Raw genomic sequence first — 23,990 nt, 5'->3', positions numbered from 1 at the left:
TATTTTATATGTAATTTTACTAACATGAATAGTAAGGGATGCAGGCGCTGCCAAAAACATTAAATTAACACCATAGTTTGTAAATTTAGATATTGAAAAAAATATTTTGTATCAGTCTTTCTTGAAAAACAAATTAGTTAATTTGAAATATAATATATATATATATATATATATATATATATATATATATTCTATTTCTTCTTTTTTTTCTTAACTAAAAGAAAAAACCTGATTAATACTTTGAGTACGAAAAAATGGATTGTTACAAAGTTCATAATGCTTTGGTAATTAAAACAATCTCAACCCTATCATTTCTATTATTCAAATCCTTACACATTCTTAAAAAACTACACTATAATTATTAAATGTAAACACATTATGATAACAAAACATCGATGCCCCATACATGCAATATATTTCATTATGATTTCATATGAAAAATGTCAAATAAATAATATTGAATTCTCAAATTTGTGATAATTTGACTTTACCCTTTTAAAATTCTTAAATTACAATTTTATAAAAAAAATAGTTGTAGTTTCTCAAATTTACTATTTGAGAACCAAAAGTAGTTTTGAAAATAATTTTAGTTATAAATTTTTTGATTAAAAATGTATTTTTAATCTGAAAAACCAATATATATATATATATATATATATATATATATATATATATATATATATTAAAATACGGAAGACCAAAACCAGATTGGCTCTAAATTTTAGTAATAAAATCATAATTAAACTATAGATGGTTATGCCGTCAAAAACAAATCAGGACAATCTATAAACTTAAATACGTTATGGTCAAGATAAATGATCAAATTTTAATTTTTGTTTAAGATATATGTTTTTTAGTTTTGATCTTTAAGAAGTTTTTCATTTGGTTTTTGTTTTTAAAACTTTTTTAAATAGTATATGTAATCATGAAATCAAAAGACCTAGATAACATTTTAAAATAAAATAAAAAATCCAGGAAAAAGTTTGGAAAATATATTGAAAAGAGGAATAAAATTCACAATTTTGTCAAAACAAAAATACACATAAGTCTTTGACTTATGTACATAAGAACAAAATAAAATAAACATGAAATGAAAATGAAGGAAAGAAAAAAATAATAAATGAGAAAATAAAAGAGAAAAAAAAAGCGGTTCACTGAAACAAGGGCAAAAGCCAAAAGTGAAAGCCGCTCGAGGGTCTGAGAAAGAGAGTGTCTGTGAGTGAGGTGCTTGTTGCGTTCTTTGACAGCGCCCTAAGCAGTTAATTGTTCGGAACCAAAACGAAACCCTATTCAATTTCGAAGCGCAGAAGCAGAGTTCGTGCTGAGAGGAAGCAAAGAAGGGAAGAGAAGGATGAGTATATGGAACTACGTTGTCACAGCTCACAAACCCACCAACGTCACTCACTCCTGCGTCGGCAATTTCACCAGTCCTCAAGACCTCAACCTCATTATCGCGTATTCATCTATTCCCTTTCTTTTTCTCTTAGGGTTTTTTCTTCTTCTCCTTTTCACTTCTTTTTTATTATCAGGAAATGCACGCGCATCGAGATTCACTTGCTCTCTCCTCAGGGCTTACAGGTTCTTTCGCTCTCCCGTTGATACACTACTTGTTTCAATAATCTTATTTCAATATGCGTTGTTTGTGTTTTTCTTCTCTTCATTTTTGGATGCATATGTAACTGAATCGGATAAATGTGAAACCGAAACCTATCTTTGCAGCCTATGTTGGACGTCCCGATATATGGAAGAATTGCTACGCTTGAACTCTTCCGCCCTCACGTGAGAAATTTAAAAGCATCCGTGTTTCTTGAGTTATCGTCTAATGTTTTAGTTTTGATTTTATCCTTCTGTAATTTGTTTTGGTCTCAAACAGGGTGAAGCACAGGATTATCTCTTTATCGCAACTGAAAGATACAAATTTTGTGTTCTTCAATGGGATTCTGAGACTGCTGAGCTTGTTACCCGGTATGTTTGAGGAAACAGCAAATGTTTTCCTCTGGAGTGGACTTACTCATGCTCATGATTGTTTTCGGATAGATTGAAATCAACTTTATTTTTAATCTTACCAATAGTTACGACGTTTAGGGGCATATAATCAATCAGCTGGGGTGCTAACAATCTCAATGTGAATTTTGTAATGCAACAATCCTATTGGCTAGAATAGGAAACTTTATATGAAATGCCTCAAGGAGAGTTTTGTAACTTTGTATTCTCTCCTTGTTAATTACTTCGTTAGTTATACTTTTACTGCTAAGCTTTCTGGTGTTGTTGGATGAAGAAATGGGAAGCAAACTGCATTTCTGACATGTATTCTATATATTCTTGCACATAACACAGCATGCCATCTCTGCATGACCAGAAAATCCCGATTGATATGTTTTGTACAGCTTTGCTTATGAAGACGGATATAGGTATCCGTTCATGTGAAGGGAAATTTTAGTTTAGTAAATTGCATACTCTTGACCTCCTAGAGCGAGCCTCCTGCATTAAACTGCCTCTTTTACTTTCTTTTGTGTGGGATTATTTTCTATACCTATATGATCTTGAGTAGTGTCCTAAATGTACAAGCTCAAAATTTCTTAGAAAAATGATTGGGATGTTTTCGTCACTTGACCTCCCAGACTGAGTCTCTTGCATCGTTCTGCCTCTTTTACTTTCTTTTGGGCGGGGTTATAGGTTGATAACCTGGTGGTCTTGAGTGGTATCTTAAGTATACAAGCTAGGATTTTCTGTGAAAAATGAAGATGGGAATGTTTTCCGCATCCTGACCTTTCCATATCTTAATTGCATAGGTTTTGTCTGGGTCATTTGAGACCCCCAAACAGGACTCTGGAGGTGGAGTTATGTTGGGAGTTATAAGTCAAAATAAGAATGGCCCCCCAGATTCTTAACTTAAATGTGTGCCACTTAAATATGGAAGAGTATGTTCATGTAGGGCAAGGGAGGAAACCCTCCTATAAATTGAAAACAAATGAAATTGTGAGCCAAAATAGCTCAAATAATCAGCAAGATTTTCAATTTTTGTATGATATCATAAAACTGGAATTCCTAGTAGGGGCCATAATGGTTGTCTTATTCATCAGTTTAATTCTCAATTTTACTGTCATCCAGGGCAATGGGGGATGTTTCTGATCGGATAGGACGTCCCACTGATAACGGTCAGGTATCTATATTATTTTATTACTACTTACCAATATAGCTTGGTAGTTATTGTATTCTTTAACTTTTGATATTTGTAACAACATTAATGATAAGTCTAGGATCAGATGAAAGTTGTTCAGTGCATTTCAGCTGTTATCCATTTTCTTTTTGCAGATTGGCATTATTGATCCTGATTGTAGGTTGATTGGACTTCACTTGTATGATGGTTTGTTCAAAGTATGTAACTTCTCATCTAGTATCCTGTAAAAAATTTAGATTCTAATGACAATATGCTTTGGTTTACAGTGTCATGTTACAGAGTTTGAATAATTCACTGTTCATTGATATTCCAGGTTATTCCCTTTGACAATAAAGGTCAGCTCAAGGAAGCATTTAATATAAGGTAATTCTTTTTATTCTCTTGGTGGTCTACACATGAATTCTCTTTATAATTTGATCTTTGCAGGTGTGCGTAAATGTTGTATTAGTAGCCAAGTCCATGACGTTGAGTAATGATTACAAGTCTCCACTGTCTGAAGAAGGAACTGTGAACCAATTTCTTGGATAGTGTTGGTGTCTTTACATAAGATTGAAAGTGGTTTCTGAATCTCATGCATAAAGGATTTGGATCAATAGTGAACTTAGATATAGCTTTCTTTGAAAAAAAAAAAACATAGGGAAGTATGTGTATACTTTTCTTTGTTGATTTAATGTATGTTTAATTGACAAGATGATTTTAAAAATTCGAACTTTTACCTGGTTAGGCAATCGATGTACCTCATTTCCCTTGGGTCTCAAATATCCTTGCCTTAAAGAAATTATTATTTAGGTAGATAATGCCTTTTTTTTTGTTAATAAAGAGGCTTCATATGCGTATTGAGGGATCAATGGAAACTTGGGTGCTTAGGTACCACATCAAGTAGCATGGTATGCTTGGTGGAGAATTTAAGTGTTCAAGTAGGGAAATATCTACGCTAATATTTGTAATTATTAATTATTGATTTTGTTCCTATTAGTGTATCACATCTTCATTATAAATAAGAATATTCATCTGTGTACACTTCACACTATTATAAGCAGTCCTTATCCAGATAAGCTTATGTTGATTGTTGCACCTAAGTCTTCTAGATTTCTTTTTTGAACTTTAAAATTTAAAATAAAAACACATACAGTTGACATTTTTTAAATTGAAAATATTTTTATAATATGTCATGTAATTTCTACCCTAGCTTTTGTTCTTCCCCATTTTTGTTTCTTTTCAATTATGATTTGTTTGTTTTCAGGCTTGAGGAGCTTCAAGTTTTGGATATCAAATTTCTTTATGGTTGTTCAAAGCCAACCATCGTGGTTCTTTACCAGGTTCTTAATTCTATTCTACCTGTGAGAATTACTGGCAACACACTTTCTGTGACATGTTTGAATACTAGTATGGGTTGAAATATATTGGAATTCACAGATTTTGGTGGGTCTCTCTTAGTTAATGAATTATTTTATTTTGTAGTTTTCAATAAATTCTAACTAATAATTAATTGTGTTAGAAACAGTATGTTAGAGGGTGTGTTGCGAGCATTCCTCTTCTACCTAATGTTTTGGGGTTATTAGTTGATTAGTTACATGGAATAGATTGAGTCTGAGGTGTTATCATACTTTGCTTCTTTCTTTCGTCTGCTCTTTTATTGTAGTCTTTGGGTCCACACTGAATGCATTTAGGAATCTAGAGCTTTATCTAAGGAGGCTAAATTTCTGTGGCTGGTTTTGGTGTAAGCTGTCCTCCGGCATGTTTAGTTAGACCAGGATGCTTACACCTTTAAGGTGTCTTTTGCCCCAAAATTTGTTAAGAGAGGGAATTATGTGCGTTTCACATTTTTTTACTGTTGTAGACCTGCCTACATTTGGTCGAAAGATTGCTCATACAGTCAACATGGAATCATTATAGTACTTACCATGTTCTGTTTTTTTAAAAGGGACTTTTAATAGCTAATTTAACATACTGAAGAATTAAATAGTTCTTACGGGCAAGTTCTGTATGTAGTTTGTTGCTTAAAAGTGACACAGTCGTGATCGTCACATTGATATGTATTAGAATTGTTGACATAGGTATAAGACAATTTAACGACTGCCAAAGAGGGTTTGTGATTGATTTCATGGTTTTACTGTTTTAGTCTCAGTTTGACTGGGCATACTCATATTCTTGCATACCTTCTTTACTCAATGTTTCTATGATTCTATCATCTATGAAAATGCATGATGCGTTTTTTGCATGTCCTTTATGCAACGCATTTGGTTGGAAACATATCTGTCTTTTTATTATGATGGCTTTAATATTATATTTTAATCTATGACAGGATAATAAAGATGCTCGTCATGTTAAAACATATGAGGTTGCGCTGAAGGATAAAGATTTTGTTGAAGGTCCATGGTCCCAGAACAATCTTGATAATGGGGCTGATCTATTGATACCAGTTCCCCCACCACTTTGTGGCGTGCTTATTATTGGAGAAGAAACCATCGTATACTGCAGTGCTAATGCTTTCAAGGCTATCCCAATCAGACCTGTATGTTAAATAATAGTTTTTGTTTCTTCCATTTAAATCATCCATTGTGGTTTTTTGGATTTTCATGAAATTTATGCAATACGTGTTTTTTGAATTCCCTTCAATTTTAATTATACCTTATGTGCTTTTCAGTCAATTACGAAAGCCTATGGAAGAGTTGATCCTGATGGTTCTAGATATTTACTTGGTGATCATACGGGTTTGCTTAGCCTACTTGTAATAACCCATGAGAAAGAAAAGTATGTGATCTGTCTCATTTTCATGTTGGCTTAACAGATTTTTTACTATCTTGGGTGTCAGCATGTTCATTGAATAAACAATCCGTATTTACCTTAATCCTGTTGTTTTATCATTTACATTTGTTTTGTAGGGTTACTGGACTCAAAATTGAGCCCCTCGGGGAGACTTCCATTGCATCTACAATATCATACCTTGATAATGCTTTCGTCTATATTGGTTCAAGTTATGGAGACTCACAGGTTGCCTAATGAAATAGCATATTACTTTATAATTTTTTGTTTTATGAGTTTATAATATGTTATTTCCAAATTTCTGTCTTCCAAAGTACTGGTTTTGAAAGAGTATGCAGGCTGACTTGTTTCATTATTTTTATCTGATATAATTTGTATCTTATGTTGGGTTGTTTGCCTATTAATTGTATTCAGATTTGAGAGTTTATGACTCTAGATGTACTTGTTTAAATATAGCTTAGAAGAGAGTGTAGCCTTGTTTATCTGGTAAATGGTAAGGTCGTGTTAGTTTAAGTTAGAGCTGTCAAAATGGGTCACAACCCGCGAGCCAACCCGGCTCACCACGAGTTTGAGCCGGGTTGGGTTAGAAAAAATTGTATTTTTTTTATGCGGGTCAGATTTCAACCCGGCTTGTTTAAACCCGGCTCATGCGGGTTGAACCCGTGGTGGGCCGGGTTGGCCCACCAATCCACCTACCTAATTTTATTTTATTAAAAATTAATTTTAATTTTATAAAAAAATATTTATTATTTTGTTTTTGCATGAAAAAATTATTTAAGTTTCTTATTTTCAAAATTAATTAAACACCCATGTTGGAAGTGAAATTTGGAAGTGAAATTTGTTTAGATTTGTATTATAGAAAGTTTGTAATTTTTTTTATTTAAAAGAAATTGTAATTAAGTGAGCCAATGAGCCAACCCGTTTACCCACCAACCCGTGGTGGGTCGAGCCGGGTTCAAATTTTTCTGGCTCGCTAATAAATGAGCCGGGTTGGGTTGGCTCACTAAGTGACCAATCCGTGGTGGGCCGGGTCGGGTTGGGCCGGGTGACCCGTTTTGACAGCTCTAGTTTAAGTAAACCCCAAACACAATTTAACACTACATAATAAATGTTAGCAATTCCAAATTCCATAAAAAAGGAAAAATGTAATATTATTAGTAATTAGTTAGAACATATACAAGTGAGAGAGAGCTGCTTCACCAAAATTAAGTTTTTTTTTTTTCAAATTATAGTTTCTTTTCTTCTAATATTTTTTCTCTGTAGTGTAAGATAATAAGGGAGGGAAAGAAAGAACAGATCTGTTTTAGTAAGCATTTGCAATATTATTGTAATTAGTAAGAACATAAAGCAGTAGGTCAATACACGTGGGAATTGGTACACCCAGATCAATTTTTTTCAAATGATATTTTCTTTTGTTCTAATCTTTTTACTTGGTAATATTAAGGGAGGGAAAAAACGGATCTGTATTATGAAGCAATTGGAATACATTGTTTTCTATATTTATGTTGTTTTGATGACTTTGAATTGTATTATGACCTATCTAATACTTTTGCTTACATATTCAGACATAACATTGACAATTTCTGATGGTAAATTGCACAGCTTATAAAACTAAATCTGCAGCCTGATGCAAAAGGTTCTTATGTGGAAGTACTGGAAAGGTATGTCAATTTAGGGCCTATTGTTGACTTCTGTGTAGTAGACCTTGAGAGGCAGGGCCAAGGTCAGGTTGTAACTTGCTCTGGAGCCTACAAGGATGGTTCTCTGCGTGTTGTTCGCAATGGGATTGGAATTAATGAGCAGGTCAGCCCCAAGACATTCAAAAGGAAAGAGAAAATTAACTTTTATATCAATGGCACATGGCTTGTATAATATTTAATTTTTTCATGCATTTATTTGATCAGGCATCAGTAGAGCTTCAAGGTATCAAAGGAATGTGGTCACTAAGATCCTCAACTGATGATCCTTTTGATACTTTTCTGGTTGTGAGTTTTATTAGTGAAACAAGAATCTTAGCAATGAATCTTGAGGATGAGCTGGAAGAAACTGAGATTGAGGGATTCTGTTCTCAAGTGCAGACATTATTTTGCCACGATGCTGTTCACAATCAACTTGTTCAAGTAGGTTCTTACCTTATTTTCTTCTCTTGATTTAATTCCTACATCTATCTGATGGCATTTACAAAAAGTGGATATTAAGAAAGCTATTCATACCTGAAGGACTATTTTGGCATATTGATATAGATTTAGCATCAAATTTTTCTGTTAGGCTCTCTTTATATTTTTTCAGGATTGCATTCCTTTAATTTTCAAACTCTTTCACAACCTAGTGATTATTAATACCTTTTATTTTTGGTTTTCTATAATAATTGTTGAGATTTTTAATCTTCTGCGCATCTAAATTAATTACCTGGAATTTTAAAGAAATGGGTTAATTTTCTTGAAGCTTCTCGGGCTAGGTTTTGCATACTCCTTTGCAGTTAATTAGAATAATCTTCATAAATTGATGCTCTTCTGTTGTATTCTTCCATACTTTTTTTACTTCATTTTATTGTGTTTTGTGTCGGTTACCTCCCATCATCTAATAAACCATCATAACAGGTCACTTCGAATTCTGTCAGACTAGTCAGTTCCACAACTAGAGAGCTCCGCAATGAATGGTTTGCACCATCGGGCTATTCAGTTAATGTAGCTACAGCAAATGCTACCCAGGTTTGATTATAGGAAATATTTGCTTGGTGTTTTAATAATTACAATGCGTTTCCTTGTCAATGTGGCATTTCTGAGTGGAGGCAGATCCGGGAGATGGAAGTGGGTGAATCATGAGCAGCTGTTTATGATTAATTTTAATGAGTTGAGACCATGTTCTTCTATTCATTGCTAGTGCTATTTGGGTGAAATTATTATGTTTAGAAAGCTATAGGATTACTGAAAGTAGAATGCTAAAAATGATACCTTTGGTTAATTCTTAAAAGTAAAAAGTGGAAGACAGCTGAAAAAATTAAGCGTTAACTATCTGCCATTGGTTGTTTAAAAATGTTGATTGATGTCTTAATGTCTTCTGTAAGCATGGAAAATTTCCTGAAGGTTTTCAGCTAATGTTAGTTAGGCGTGAAGGCTCTGTAGTTTCTTAATGCCTGCTTCTAGTTTTTTCATTTACTTAGAGAACTATCTTTGATTCTCCAAGGATTGATTTTGGTGATCGGTGAAGCTCCAATATTAAATATCTATATGAATATGAATTTGTTTTATACTGATAACCTTGTTTCCGTTTTCTGTTTGATATTTTAATTCAGATGTTTTATGCTGCCCAATGTTTTTTTTATTAACATAGATCAAAAGTCAGTAACAGTGGAATGTTAAAGGGAAAAAAAGTTAATCATCAAGTGGCAACACAATTTTTACGTATTTGAATTCCTCGAAAGTTGGGATAGACCCTTTCCAAAAGATAGAGAATTCTAGATTCTGATACACTAAAATGCCACATAATACATTCTACACAATAATATAATCTGTGCCAAATTTTGATTATAATAAGTTTTATATCTGTGATTGTTCAGCCAAGCATAATTTGGGTTAATTGGTATAGAACTAGTATTGATTTTGGCCAGAAGTATCACATTCTTGCTGCTGGAAAAATAAATTGTTCTTGGGTACAACTTCTATGCTTGGCCTTTGTTATGATATCTAGGTCTCTATTAGTTGTTTTGGTATGGCATCCTATCAAGTTCTACTTAGTTACCTTTTAAGAGAATTTTCTTCAATCTACACTATTATGTGCATTTTCATCGTTTGATTTTATTATGACTGTTGGAAGTCCACTTCTTAACATGGTATTAAAGTCATTGTTAATAGTCTATCCTAGCGAGGTTTGTCTTTATTAGGCATATTGTTCCATCTGCTATCCGATCATATATTAATGTCAAGTCTCGCGTTTGAGATGCATATACCTTGATGTGAAGGATGTGTTTGAAGTCCCACATCAACTAGATATAAGAACAATTTAGAGTATATAAGTGGGTGCAAACCCCATCTTACAAACCGGTTTTGTAGGATTGAGTTATGTTTAAAGTCTATTTTTTAACAATGACTATATACATTGAATTTGCAGTCAAATTGGTGACTATCATTACACCTTGATACAGGTTTTGTTGGCCACAGGAGGAGGGCATTTGGTTTACCTTGAAATTGGAGATGGAATATTGCATGAAGTAAAACATGCCCAACTGGAGTATGAGATTTCATGTTTAGACATCAATCCCATTGGTGAAAACCCCAATCATAGTCATCTTGCAGCTGTTGGAATGTGGACAGACATAAGTGTTAGGGTTTTTTCTCTTCCTGATCTGAATCTCGTCACAAAGGAACAGCTAGGAGGGGAAATCATACCTCGTTCTGTTCTTCTTTGTGCTTTTGAAGGGGTAGGCTTTTCTTGTGTTATTTTTTCATGTGCTTTTATAGTTTTTTTATTCTGTTATTCTGCTTAATTTTTGTTTCTGAATACCATGAAATGCTCACCTCTTTTAAGTTCAATCTTTGGAGTAGAGATTTTGGATTTTACATGTAGCCATTGTGAGGGATATACTAGATCAGCAACACTAATATCTTTTTGTAATGATGTCCTTCAAGGATTAATTTAGGAATTGCTAAACTACCAATTCACAAGTTTAATTGCAGTTACCTTGTTAAAAATATCTTATTAAAGTGTTACTTTTTAAATTTTATTCTCCAGATATCTTACTTGCTATGTGCCCTTGGTGATGGACATCTCTTAAACTTCATGCTGAACACAAATACTGGCGAGTTAACAGATAGGAAAAAGGTATCTCTTGGGACACAGCCCATTACACTACGGACGTTCTCCTCCAAGAATACTACCCATGTATTTGCTGCATCTGATCGGCCGACTGTGATCTATAGTAGTAACAAAAAATTACTTTATAGTAATGTAAATCTGAAGGAAGTGAGTCATATGTGTCCTTTCAATTCTGCTGCTTTTCCAGACAGGTATCTTGGTCCTTCATTAGTTTGGCTTCCTAAAATTATTGACATATCTGCCTTGTGCTGTTCTTGTATCTTGTATTTTACATTAATGTAAAGGTGATGGTACTCATTACACACTGTTCATAACTTCCAACAGTTTGGCAATTGCGAAAGAAGGTGAGCTTACTATTGGCACCATTGATGACATACAAAAACTACATATACGCTCCATTCCGCTTGGAGAGCATGCTCGGCGTATCTGCCACCAGGAGCAATCTAGGACTTTTGCTATTTGTAGTTTGAAATACAACCCAACGGGTGGTGAAGACTCTGAAATGCACTTTGTCCGTTTACTGGATGACCAGACTTTTGAGTTCATATCAACTTATTCTCTTGACACATATGAGTATGGTTGCTTTATAATTAGCTGCTCATTCTCAGATGATAATAATGTTTATTACTGTGTTGGAACTGCATATGTGTTGCCAGAGGAAAATGAACCAACAAAAGTAAGTTGATAAATTTGTATTTTTTCCAGCATTGTTCTAGTAAAAGCTTCTAATTCCTGCTTACTTTTCCCATTTTAAAACATGTAGGGTAGAATTCTTGTTTTTACTGTTGAAGATGGAAAACTACAGCTAATTGCTGAGAAGGAGACAAAAGGAGCTGTTTATTGTTTGAATGCATTTAATGGTAAATTACTTGCTGCTATTAATCAAAAAATCCAGCTGTACAAGTGGGTGCTACGTGATGATGGAACCCACGAATTGCAGTCTGAATGTGGACATCATGGACACATCCTAGCTCTTTATGTGCAAACTAGAGGAGATTTTATTGTAGTAGGTGATCTGATGAAGTCAATTTCCTTGTTAATCTATAAGGTAAGCTTCTAAATTGTCTTGAAGCGGAAGTTCATTGTCTCAAATGCTAACCTTTTCAATCCTGTCTTTTTTTTGGTTAAATTTATATGTTGTGACTCAAATTTATATCTGGTTTTGTCAAATTTTAAACTGTTGTGCTGCTTATAGTTTTGAATGAATACCGGATTTCTCTGAGCATGTTCTTTTGTAATGGTAAATTGTTCTTTATTGTTAGCATGAAGAAGGTGCTATTGAGGAAAGAGCTCGTGACTACAATGCAAATTGGATGTCGGCTGTTGAAATCCTTGACGATGACATTTACCTTGGTGCAGAAAATAATTTTAATCTGTTCACTGTTCGGAAAAATAGTGAAGGTGCTACTGACGAAGAGCGGGGTCGTCTTGAAGTGGTTGGTGAGTATCACCTTGGAGAATTTATTAATCGGTTCCGGCATGGCTCCCTCGTTATGCGCTTGCCAGATTCTGATGTTGGGCAGATTCCAACAGTTATCTTTGGTACCATTAATGGTGTTATTGGGGTAATTGCTTCTCTTCCGCACGAGCAATATGTTTTCTTGGAGAAACTTCAGTCAAATTTGAGGAAGGTAATTAAAGGTGTTGGAGGACTCAGCCATGAGCAATGGAGGTCGTTTAACAATGAGAAGAAAACTGTTGAAGCCAGAAACTTTTTGGATGGAGATTTGATTGAATCATTTCTGGATCTCAACCGCAGTAGGATGGATGAAATTTCCAAGGCAATGGATGTTTCTGTAGAGGAGTTATGCAAAAGAGTGGAAGAGTTGACCAGGTTGCACTGAGTTTGTTATTTTTTTTTCTCTCAATTAGCATCCTTCTTCCTTTTTAATTTTTCAGGGTATGGGTGAGGGCTATAGTATTATATGATATTTTGTACCCCATGCTCACCTTCGTTTGTGTTTTGCAATGAATGAATCACAATTGGTGTATGATATGAATGCCATGTTCTGAGGCATAATAGCGTTTTCTTTTCTAAATTTTGTAAAACACCATCGATTTCCTAATATTTGCTTAGTTATTTATATGTTAAAATTCTGTAAATCACGCAAAAACAAAGTCTGGTCAGACGTCCAATATTAGTATGTATTGTAGCGCTGCTCTTTTGAAGTTTTGGTTGAATAACAAAATCGTCATGCCAAAGACTTTCTAGACAAAAATTTGGTCATTGAAAATTGAAGTATAGGGCCGACAGCTACACGTTTCTAAAGAAAAGGTATATATAATTACATTAACATTTTCAGTTTAATTACAATAACCCTCTCGTTACTTTTCGAGATTTTTCTTTTTTTCTCAAAACGGAAGATACGAACAAGATTATCTGTAGTGTTTGTGAATTTGAATTGAAAAGAAAACTGTGAAACTCTTCTGTAATTGCAGGGATAGAGATGCGTAATTAATGTATTCGTATTTAGCATTAATGAGACTTTGAAAGTTTCCTGCCGCACATAATATATAATATAATGAAAAACTTTCACTTCGACATAAAGAAAAATTTCATTATTCGAATTGTCTTTCAGAAAGAGTATTTAGTCATAGCTTCTGAGCCAAATTTTTAAATCCCATAAAAATTGATACCAAATTTCTTTTACAGTGAACTGAATTGTTCAGTATTACGTGCATCTAGTCATAGCTTTTGAGCTAAATTTGTAATTCCCATAAAAATTGATACCAAAAATTTCTTACAGTGAATTGAATTGTAGCTTTTTATGTCTTAAATATATCCCATGTCAGTAATCTTCTAACGAGATTGAGCTGTACCCTTATTCCAGAATATTGCCTCTAATCCGAAAATGACCCTCCTTGTTAAGATGATAGCATTGCTGATATGCTTGGTTGTTGACAGAACTTCATAAATAAGGTAGCAGAAGGAGGTGGCTGAACAGTAGTAATATCTAAACATCCTCTCTATGCCATATTTAAGATTCTCACGAATCGAAGCCACACTAAGACAGTGGCCAAATAGAAATTACCACATTCACATATATCGGCAAGGGCTTTGTAGAGGGCTATCTGAATCATAATCATAAAACATGGAATCTGATTTATCCTTAGAACTAATCTGGTTAGTTTTATCAGAAATGCAAACCTCGTTTCTCAAACCATCCACCGAATTAGTATCTCTGTTTCTTCTGTATACACCCCTACTCCTATCCAACAGTCCTTTCTTCATTAGGCTTGCGAATCCCTCTCTAATTTGTAGGAGGGGATGATTCTGCACAGGTTCTTGACCGTAATAGGCCTCCCTGAGAACAACTGTTTGGGTGTCACTCTTCTTGGAAATATAAAATATACCAGGATGACGTTCAAACGCTTTAGTAAACTTCTGCGGCAGTGACAGGGGTCTACGCAAGTTGCTGACATTCTTGCGCTCAGTTTGTTTATGAAGTGTAAGGTGAAGGAGCTCATGGAAGACTCCAACAATTCTTTTCTCAGAAACATCAGTGCGGGGATCCAAATGAGAGGCATCGGCATAAGGTGAAGTATATGGGAGTTTCTGCCACTCTTTCAGCCACTCCATGCATTTTCTTTTCAAACCAAAACCCCTGGTAAAACTAACTGGAAATGCTAACGATCCATTTTTTATGTCTTCTCCCTTTTGCTGTAGAGAACTATTCTTCTGTAACTCTGAGATGGAAAGCTTGTCATCCCAAAATAACAATTTCAACCCAACACGATCATCAGGAAGGCGAACATATGCGAATCTTTCAGGGTGATTTGGAATAAAAGAATGCTGGTAATCATATGGTAAACCCAAATCCCATTTTAACTGGTCAATGGTTTGTAGTGGAAGGATCCTATGAGCCGTGAGCATAAGCAATTTGCACAGCCTATCCCTAAGTTCCAATTGACTTTGCTGAAGGATGCTGACTTCCCGGTGGTGAAGCTCCAAGGCTTCAGGACTCAGACTGAACCATGGGACAGGAGAACCTCCACTATCAAGAAAACAGGACTCAACAAATATATTCGGATATCTTCTTATAAAGGTAGAGAGTTTGAGGTCACTGGGAAGACCAAGTTGTCCACGGTAGGGAGAAAGATGGTATATTGGAAGGCAGCATTGGGAAGAAGAATGAATTATGGAGACAAGGATCCCAGTTGCCTTAACATCCCTTTGACCAGCAACAACAGCATCCAATGTCCTATCTTTTACCCATTTCAATTTTATGTTCACCAGACTAAACTTCTGCTGGTAAATGTATCCTTGTCGATAACCATAACCGTGAACAAAACCAGAATTTCTTCCAATACCAAATACCCCACGGAACATAATATAAACTGACCATGGACAGTATAAGTAGCACACAGAGATTCCCTATGGACTTGTAGTTGTCAAAATCCACACTTTGCTCCAAGAAAAGCTACTGCATAAGTAAAACGTAGATTTAAGACAATTTAAACAAAGAAAGATTCTCCTACCACTAGAAAGACAGTATTCGACACAAAATGAAACTTGATACTAAAAGTTCTATCAAACTTGCAAACCAGATTTAAATTCAAATTGCCAACAAATATAATATTTTATCAAATCCTGATCAAAAACTTAAAAGCTAGGTTGGATAAACGTAGAGGTTTCTTTGCATCGTTTGAGCAGAAAAAAAAAGGTTTGGAATATAAGGTTTAACTTTCCAAGGCAACGAATATAAGGTCTCCACTATTTTGTCTTTGCAGTTTTTTCCTTTCATAAGCCAGTATCTGACATACTAGACAGAAAAAATGTTCAACTAGTTCAAACAAGAGGTACTTATCACACACCTTAGGAAGAAACACTCAAGATCTTGGTTAACTTGATTACTTCTAATAATCCTCCAATTAACTTACCAACATTGGACCCCATAGTTCACTTCCCTAACTGGAATACTGGAATAATCCTCCCCTGGGTATAAGAACTACAATTCCTTGAACATTATACATATCAATTATATAAAAAATTAAGTTCTAAGCAAATAAAAATAAAATGCATAAAAATAGACATGACATGTTACTGGAATACTGTGATTAACTTACCAACATTGGAACCCCATAGTTCACTACCCTAACACAAAACCAAAGAAAGAAAAGCATAGTAACAGAGAAAAATAATCAGTTTTGTTGAAGAAGATATAGAAATCCATCGATGGCAACAACAATTCAGAACCAATTCAACTTAAAGCATCACCAGTTCAGATAATCACAAGTGAAAAGAGTTCAGAAAATGCAAATATACATACAAATCCAGATTTTCAAGACTCAACACTAATTTTCATGGGTCAAAAGTTTTAACATTGATTAATCTTCACATATTTTCATTGATACTGTGCACATCGCTGGACAGATAAAATCAGAAGTTCAAAGATAAGGGGAGTTCATCAGTTTCTTAATTAAGGAGGTAGAGTCTGAAGCAGCTTGTAACTACATCTTCAATCATCCAAGTTAATGGCAGTTAAAGGTTTGCTTTCCAGAAAAAAACTGTTTTAGAGCAATATGTTTTAGTAGGTACGTTTTTAATTACCCAACTCACTATACTAACAACTCATTATGAATTTATTTATTTTTTTCGCATTTGCAGAGTAATAGTCCTTACATTGGCCTGTACATTCTAAAGTTATTTTTCTTTCATAAAAGAATCAATTACAATTTGGTGCATTAAAAGTGTATCTATCTGTTATTTTAGGTAAATTATGCACTTGGAGCACTTTATTATATCTGTAACGATTTTAACAAAGAGAAGATTTTAAAGCCCGAAGTTATTGACATCATTAGAAGGTATGCAGCCGCTGAAGATGTTAGTGAGTTTCAATAATCTGGCTAAACCTTTTCTGAATAAACATCTACCAGGGAACGAGTGAGAGACAGAATTTAAACTTTTTTGCTCACATCTATCAGGGTTGAATTTGAGTATTGGCATCATTGTAAATTCGAATGGTGGTGTCGAATTTAAGAAATGGACATGATTTCAGAATCACATTTATCAAAACAAAATTTCATAGAACATAGATTTAAGGAAAGCACACAGAGAGGCAGAGGGAGAAAGAGGCAAGCTCGAACACAATAATCGAATCACTGCTTACCTCGACAGTCAGTACGGCAGCGAACACGGCAGGGTCCCTCTACGGTGGCAGAGGCCGTGTCACAATAGGGCCAGGGCAGGGTCACCGTGGGTTTTCGTTGGAGCTCTTTTTCGACGACAACGGTGGGCAGCGTCACGGCAGGGTTAGGGCAGGATCACCGTGGGTTTTCGTTGGAGCTCTCCTTCGACGACAGGGTCACGGTGGGCAGCGGCCGCGTCATGGCAAGGATAGAGCAGGGTCACCGTGCGTATAAGTTGGAGCTCTCATTTACTCGATTCACGTTTTAGGAATAACTGACAAGAGGGAGTGATGAAAAAGCCACTGATTCAGTTCTCAAACAAAGACTGAAAATTTGAAACTGAAATAAAAAATAGTATATTTAATTTTTAGTAAAAATAAATTAATTTTTGAGTATAATTGTATAATTAATTATAATTTAATATAGTTAAGTTTCTTTTCCAACCTTAACTAAAATAAGAAATCAGTTTCCTAGAAGCACAAAAACAAAACCACATGTTTATGAGCTAATCATCATGTATGATATTATGAGCTTTCAGAAACATAACGATACTTTGACAACATTTTAACATCATTTATGTGTTATTCTGTGATTGATCTATGTTAGTGTTTATGATTATTATTATTGATTGTGAAGTAATTTTGGACCTATCACACAATGACACGTAGATGATGTTAAAATGTTGTCAAAGTATCATTATCCATCTTCAAATCACTACAATCAATTAGAAGAGCCGACAAATGCAAGATTATCGAGATCGTGAGTGAACTCAAACCTAGTTAACTCACACATAGTAGAATCACTTCTACGTAGGCTCGTCTGAACTCGATCAGACACGTGTAAATCGAGTTTAGAGTACGCTACAAAAATGCCAAAAACAAAAAAAAAATTGTTTGTTTGTAGGTAACGATTTATGCCTGTACCGTACGCACTCCCGGTCACCACTTAGGTCAATCACTCAAGCCTAATCACCAGGCCGACCACTAGGCTGATGACCTAGGTCGATTGTATGGTCGACCACTATGCAGATGACCTAGGCTAACCACATGGCTGACCATCTAGGTCGACCACTAAACCAAGTGGCTGACCACTCATCAGGCCGACCGATTACTTACGCCGACCACCTAGGCCGACCACATGATTTAATTATAAACGATAATGACTCATTAAGCCCCTAAAGCAGATTAAAGTGTGATTGGACTGTCACTAGGCCAACGAAAGGTAAAGACCCATTACGACTAGCATAAATGAAGGTCTCAGGTATGACTTTGGGATCACGATGCACAATATACATACATTACTTGCTTTGCCAACCGTTGGGTTACATTACTAACTTGAGCATCAGAGTGCCTTTGACAGGTGTCCGCCCACACGGCTTGGCCAAGGAGGAGGGAGAACGAACAACGTAACTTGGAGGAAGGAGGACAACCAAGGAGCCCGTCCGCCCTACGTGCCAACTAGAAGACCACTAGGTAACTCGTCCGGTCTTCGAGACAATCTGGAGTGCTTTGAGTATGGGACTTCAACTCTATGCCCGAAACATTTTGGAGCCCAATGTGGGGCCAAGCGAATATCACCCATTGTAGCAATAAGGAACTAATGAGTGATGCTTTAAAGGACATCAATTGCTCCGCCATCTGGCCTCAGTCATCCGGCCTCAACCATCCAACCTCAAGCATCTGGCCCCGGCCATCCGGTCTCGATCATCCGGCCTCCCATGACCTCATTCGTCCGATCATACCTTGACCTTTCAGGTATTTTCTCAAGCTTGGCCTCATAGGTATTCAACCATTTGGCCCCAAGTGTTAAGAATCAATCGTCCAACCATACATTGGCCTCAATTTCTTGGTCTCCAATGGCCTCAGTCGTCCGGTCATACCTTGAACTTTCAGGTATTTTCTCAAACTTGGCTTTACAGGTGTTCAACCATTTGGCCCCAAGTATTGGCCTCAATCGTCCAGCGATACCCTGACCTCAACTTCCCAGCCTCCCATGGCCTCAGTCGTCCGACAATACCCTAACCTTAACTTCCCAACAACCATGGCCTTAGTCGTCCGGTCATACCTTGACCTCTTAGGTACTTTCTCAAACTTGGCCTCACAAGTATTCAACCATTTGTCCTCACAGGAAGTCAACCATTCGGCCTTTCGGCCTAACAGCGAAATTGTGAGCGAAGAAAAACGGAACCGAACGAAAAAATAGTCAACATAAACCCAAGTTGATGAACAGAGTGTTCCGAAAGGAATCTCTGTCAACTTGGCCGGATGGTGAACGACGAGTTCCGAAAGGAACCACTACCGTCCGGTACGAACAACGCCCAAGTTGATGAGCAGAGAGTTCCGAAAGAAACCACTGTCGACTTGACCGGGCGGTAAACGACAAGTTCTAAATGAACACTACCGCTCGAGGTAGCCGTGGATCTTAACTAGAGGAATCCCGACCAGCTACTAGGTAGTTCGTCTGACCTTCGAGACAATCTAGAGTGCTTTGAGTATGAGATTTCAACCTTATGTCCGAAACGATGTCGAACAGAGCTGGGTAACATTTCGGTGCTTCACTTCCGTTTCTATCCATTTTGTGTGTTGATGCTGTCTTTCTCAGTTATTTTTTCTATTTTGTGTTAGTGGATTGGGTATTTTTAGAAGTTGGGCCTTACTTTAAGTCCAATGTCGTCTTCTTCTCTTTTGCTATGTAAAACATATATATATATATATATATATATATATATATATATATATATATAATCAATAAAATTAGAAAAATATATAAAAGAATTTAAAAATAACATATAATATGATAAACTAATAATAGTAAATACTAATTTTTATTGGTCTATATGATGTGCTGATTTTTTTTCTTTTGTAAACATTAAACTACATTGATATTGATATATTAAAACACATGTTAAAATATTTTAAAATATCAGTAGAAAATTTAAATTTAATTTTTACCAATTAGAGTTTCAGCCACTTCTTCAATTTTGATTCCAAATTCTGATTAGTGTTTCAGTCACTTTATTAGTTTTGATTCCAACTTCTGGTTAGTGTTAGCATAAGGAAAGTTTAATTTTTTGTTGTTTTTGTCCAGCCTAATAGACATATTAAAGAGGGTGACCTAATAAAGTTCTTTAAACATCTTCGTTATGGAACATTCTAACCTACGTCTATTTGAGTCATATTTATATATTATAATTAAATTTAGGTAGTTTAGTAAGTTTCATTTTGTCACTATTTTGTTATTATATTCCTAGGTAAGTATAGTTCTAATAAGAACATAGACTCATAGTTCATGTTGATCATATAAATACAACTAGTATTCTCCTATGGAATACTCACTTCATAAACAATCACTCTCACTCTATTGTACAAGATCTTAACTTTCTTGCTAACTTGAGAATTGTACTTAGAGGAAATAATATTATAATTTTGGGTAGAATGACCATCACTTTATTTCTATCTCTAACTTATATCGGAAAAATCTAAATTCCCCCTTCTTTTGCCGATAGATTAAGTTGGAAATTTTGATAATTGATTCCAGAAATATATTACTATATTTTGACCACTCGGATTTGTAATTGAATGTCTGTACTTGGAGGAATTAATTCCGCAATTTTGATAGAGTTGACAACCCAATTGAATAATGTTTTCGAGTTGTATAAATCTCAATCTCTACCTAGTTAACTGTTAGATTAACCTAAAATTTAGATATGTAGTTCCTAAGACATGTTAATGTATTTTGAATGTTCCATTTTTTTAAAAACTAAGTGGTATTTATTAAGGATCTCAATTTTATGTTCTTAAATTACGGATGCAAAATTTCAAATTTTCACTTTATTAATGGTTAGATCGAACTGAAATTTTTATCCAAGATTCTAGTAAATTATGATTCAGTTTATCAGTTTAGATCCTGAATGTGGAACTTGTACTAAGAACAAACTTTTGTGTGTAACGTCATAAAAAATAAATAAATTTGGCTGATCTGTAACATTTGATTGGTGAAATTATGTTGAGTTTGTACTCGTTATGGGAAATATGAGATTATAAGAAGAGTATGATATCTGACAATAGGTTTATTTTATTTTGGATATTGACACGAAAATGAGTTATTATCAATTTATGATTAGAGAACAAACATGATTGAGTTAGGTGGATGAGAAGATATGATTTGTTGATTTTAGGAAATGTTGGGGTGAATATAAGAAATCATTAATTATGAAATGATGTTTACTATCGGGAGTAGTATATTTGGTTTATACCATGAGACCTTGATATGAGCAGAGTAACACTTGAGGTTTATGAAAGCAGACAGAGAGTGGTCTGACCATAAGGCTTTGACATAAACATATTACTCGTAAGTCTTATAGAAGCAGGCAGAGAACGGTTTGACCATCAGGCTTCAGAAAGTAAAACATATACGGGTAAGGCTTAAGGAAGTAGGCAGAGAGCGGTCTAACCATAAGGCTTCGTGAGTAAGCATAGTATACTGGTAATGTTTATGAAAATGAGAAGGATGATTTTGAAGGAAGTTAAGGAAAAATGAATTAATGACATCGGGATAATTTTGTTCATAAATTGTAATAATACATGATTGAAATATATATTATAAGTAAGTTTAATGATTGTATGTTATGGTTAGCTTACTCTTATTTGTTTGTGCTATGATCGTATAACTCATGTTATACGTGAGCAGATAATGTTGCAGATGCAGTTGAAAAAACTTAGAGATGATGAGAGACATGCTGGGAAAAACTTTCAAGGGTTTTGTTTTTGTAAAAAGAATAAATTTGTATTAAAAAAATATGTTGTGTAAGGCTTGTAAGTCTAAATTCGAACTTATGTTAAGTGGTGAAGGCTATATTGTTTAAAGTTTGTAATACCCTTAAATTAATTGGGTGTTACACATGATATGTAATTCATTCATTTCTTTTCAATGTAATGTCTTGGATCTATCATTTGTTGCATTTAGTTTAAATGTTTATTTTATCCTTAGATGATGATTTAAATGGAAATTAAGACATATTGTCATCTTTATTTCTTAGGAAGGCTTAACTTTTAACAATTCTAGATTCTTAGTAGGAGTGTGTGGTCCTCATCACTAATTTTTGTATATAAAATTTTTGAGATAATACTAAAAATATACCATATAAAACTGTCAAGTCTTCTATAAAATGGAATTTCATGCTAAAAAGGAAGGTCTATAGGCTAACCATGGCATAAAGGGATTTGTGGATAATTTGGCACTGTGAGTTTTTTCAATAAGGAAATTTTTGGTCTTGTGGACTTTTTGGTCCTAACCCATGTGGGTTAGGGCTAAGTCAAATAAGATGAGCCAATTTGACAAGTTTAAAGACCTTCTTTGAATCACACAAAGGATGAACAACTTCTCCTATCAACAACAACCACTAGTACAAAAATCGCGTACAACGTCGAATATTTTGGGCTTTTAACGGCGAAATCGCGAACGACGTCATATCAGGAGACGTTAAATTGATGTCGAATTAAAAAAATTCGACGTTAAATTAACGTTGAATTTTCTCAATATACGACGTTAACGTCGAATTTTGTCAATATTTGACGTTAATCAATTTTTTTTAATTAATTGTGATCATTTTTTACGACTCTAAGAAACTTGAAAAGCAGAAAAACAACAAATTTCAGTTTTTGGTATTTTATAAAGCATGAACTATGAATGTGTAGTGTAGTATCATCAACAAACAATAATAACCAACAACAAACAAGTTCAATCAAACAACAACAAACAAGTTCAACCAAACAACAACAAAAAACAAGTTCAACAAAAAAAAAAAACAAGTTCAATACATAAGTTGTTTAAAACGAAAACGAAAACTAACCTTCAAAAGATGGGTTCATCGGAATAAAGTTTCGTCACCAGTGAGAGAGAAATCAGAATGCGCCTATGAAGGACAAGAACACGAAAATAATCGGTTAAAACAAACAAAAATCATACATAAAGTAGTTAATTAACATGCATTTGTATCAAATGAAAGAAAGATTACATGTGATACTCGTCAAACTTTGTTCGAGAAAAGTTTGAGAAGAGAAGAGGATATCGCGCGCTAAGATAAAGTGAATGAATTTTCAATCTCTCGCTCAAATTTTTATTGAATTCACTAACCTTTTGAGGTCGAATTTAAAAGGCATTCGACGTTTTATCCTTTTACGTCGAATTACAATTCTAAACGATGTTTAATAATTGCATTTATTTACAAAAATGCCACCCCTCATTTTTAACGGTTGTTATTCAGTGGTTGGACGTTGAACGCGTGATGTTATACGCTGTTTTTGTACTAGTGAACAACACTCAGTCACTCAAGGTCACATTTAGCGAAAGTTGTCGCTTTAGCACTAGGTTTTTCAAAGCCTTTCATAGAGTTACCAAGTTCTACTGACTTCTTAGAATGATCTCTCCACTTCATTTATAAGAGCTAAATTATAAATTAAGTTAAGAAGATGAAGGGTTAGGTTTTAACGACCATCAATAATCGATTATTGCGCATTGCTTCTCAAAGAAAATGTTTCAGTGCAATCTTTTTTTTTGTCACGATTATTGTAAAGTGATAGTCGATTATTGATGTAACTTATTTAGAAAGATTTTCTCTGCATTTATCGATTAACTTAAGTGATAATCGATTATCACTGTGACTTTTTTTGAAAAACATTTTTTCTGAGATAATCAATTATTAATAAGAATAATCGATTATTCTAGTTTTAATTACAAAAGTAAAACTCTCTCTTAAATTTCTTAGTGCATTGTTGTTTGGGTTATGTCTTTTGGCTCTAATAAGGTTTATTTTTACCTATTTTTGTGTGTTTCTTTCAATTAATAAAATCAACATCTCCATGGATTTTTTCTTGTTTAATCCTCAAATGTATTTTTTTTGCATTATTTTTTATTTTAGGTTTTTTTATGCTTGTATACCTCTAATATCTTTTTTGAATTTGTAAAATAAGTCAATAGGAAACAATTTATGTGGAGAAAAACAAATTGGAACTCAAGGAAGCATGATTGGACAAGAAAGAATTCTTTTTAGACAAATACTTATTAGAATCGCATTTAACGTTGCAAACATAAAGAAAAG

The 23,990-nt window shown here is 34.5% G+C and overlaps 2 protein-coding genes across 5 annotated transcripts; one reads left to right on the top strand and one right to left on the bottom strand.

The window, feature by feature from the left end:
• Nucleotides 1-1,144: 1,144 nt before the first annotated feature.
• LOC108321890 (DNA damage-binding protein 1) lies at nucleotides 1,145-12,856 on the top strand. Its single transcript, XM_017553785.2, has 19 exons — nucleotides 1,145-1,455; nucleotides 1,530-1,578; nucleotides 1,720-1,779; nucleotides 1,874-1,965; nucleotides 3,112-3,163; nucleotides 3,316-3,378; nucleotides 3,495-3,544; nucleotides 4,425-4,500; nucleotides 5,487-5,696; nucleotides 5,829-5,935; nucleotides 6,067-6,175; nucleotides 7,550-7,750; nucleotides 7,852-8,067; nucleotides 8,548-8,658; nucleotides 10,092-10,367; nucleotides 10,679-10,953; nucleotides 11,087-11,438; nucleotides 11,526-11,810; nucleotides 12,025-12,856. Exons 1-19 carry the CDS (start codon nucleotides 1,352-1,354, stop codon nucleotides 12,604-12,606), a joined length of 3,270 nt encoding a protein of 1,089 aa, XP_017409274.1. The 5' UTR covers nucleotides 1,145-1,351; the 3' UTR covers nucleotides 12,607-12,856.
• A 508-nt stretch (nucleotides 12,857-13,364) lies between these two features.
• Nucleotides 13,365-17,203, bottom strand: LOC108321865 (protein WHAT'S THIS FACTOR 9, mitochondrial). 4 transcript variants are annotated; one of them, XM_052871342.1, is made up of 3 exons: nucleotides 16,873-17,203; nucleotides 15,578-15,711; nucleotides 13,365-15,186 (listed from the first exon to the last, which is right to left on the bottom strand). In XM_052871342.1, the coding sequence occupies exon 3, from the start codon at nucleotides 15,090-15,092 to the stop codon at nucleotides 13,800-13,802; it is 1,293 nt and encodes a 430-aa protein (XP_052727302.1). In that variant the 5' UTR covers nucleotides 15,093-15,186; nucleotides 15,578-15,711; nucleotides 16,873-17,203; the 3' UTR covers nucleotides 13,365-13,799. The 4 variants fall into 4 exon arrangements, with proteins under 4 accessions (XP_052727302.1, XP_052727303.1, XP_052727304.1 ...); XM_052871343.1 differs by having other exon boundaries at nucleotides 15,644-15,711; XM_052871344.1 differs by having other exon boundaries at nucleotides 15,644-15,698.
• Between the last annotated feature and the right edge of the window lie 6,787 nt (nucleotides 17,204-23,990).

This window comes from Vigna angularis, chromosome 1, assembly GCF_016808095.1.
Source record: "Vigna angularis cultivar LongXiaoDou No.4 chromosome 1, ASM1680809v1, whole genome shotgun sequence".
Taxonomy (NCBI): domain Eukaryota; kingdom Viridiplantae; phylum Streptophyta; class Magnoliopsida; order Fabales; family Fabaceae; genus Vigna; species Vigna angularis.
Note: the sequence above shows the minus strand (reverse complement) of the source record. Positions and strands in the feature narration are given on the sequence as shown.

What these genes read in the sequence shown, in the direction of transcription:
- LOC108321865 (XM_052871342.1), bottom strand. Translation starts at nt 15,092, where the DNA reads ATGTTCCGTGGGGTATTTGGTATTGGAAGAAATTCTGGTTTTGTTCAC.
- LOC108321890 (XM_017553785.2), top strand. Translation starts at nt 1,352, where the DNA reads ATGAGTATATGGAACTACGTTGTCACAGCTCACAAACCCACCAACGTC. An exon ending in TCTCTCCTCAGGGCTTACAG is followed by an intron (nt 1,579 to 1,719) that starts GTTCTTTCGCTC and finishes CTATCTTTGCAG; the next exon opens with CCTATGTTGGACGTCCCGAT. An exon ending in AGGAAAATGAACCAACAAAA is followed by an intron (nt 11,439 to 11,525) that starts GTAAGTTGATAA and finishes TAAAACATGTAG; the next exon opens with GGTAGAATTCTTGTTTTTAC.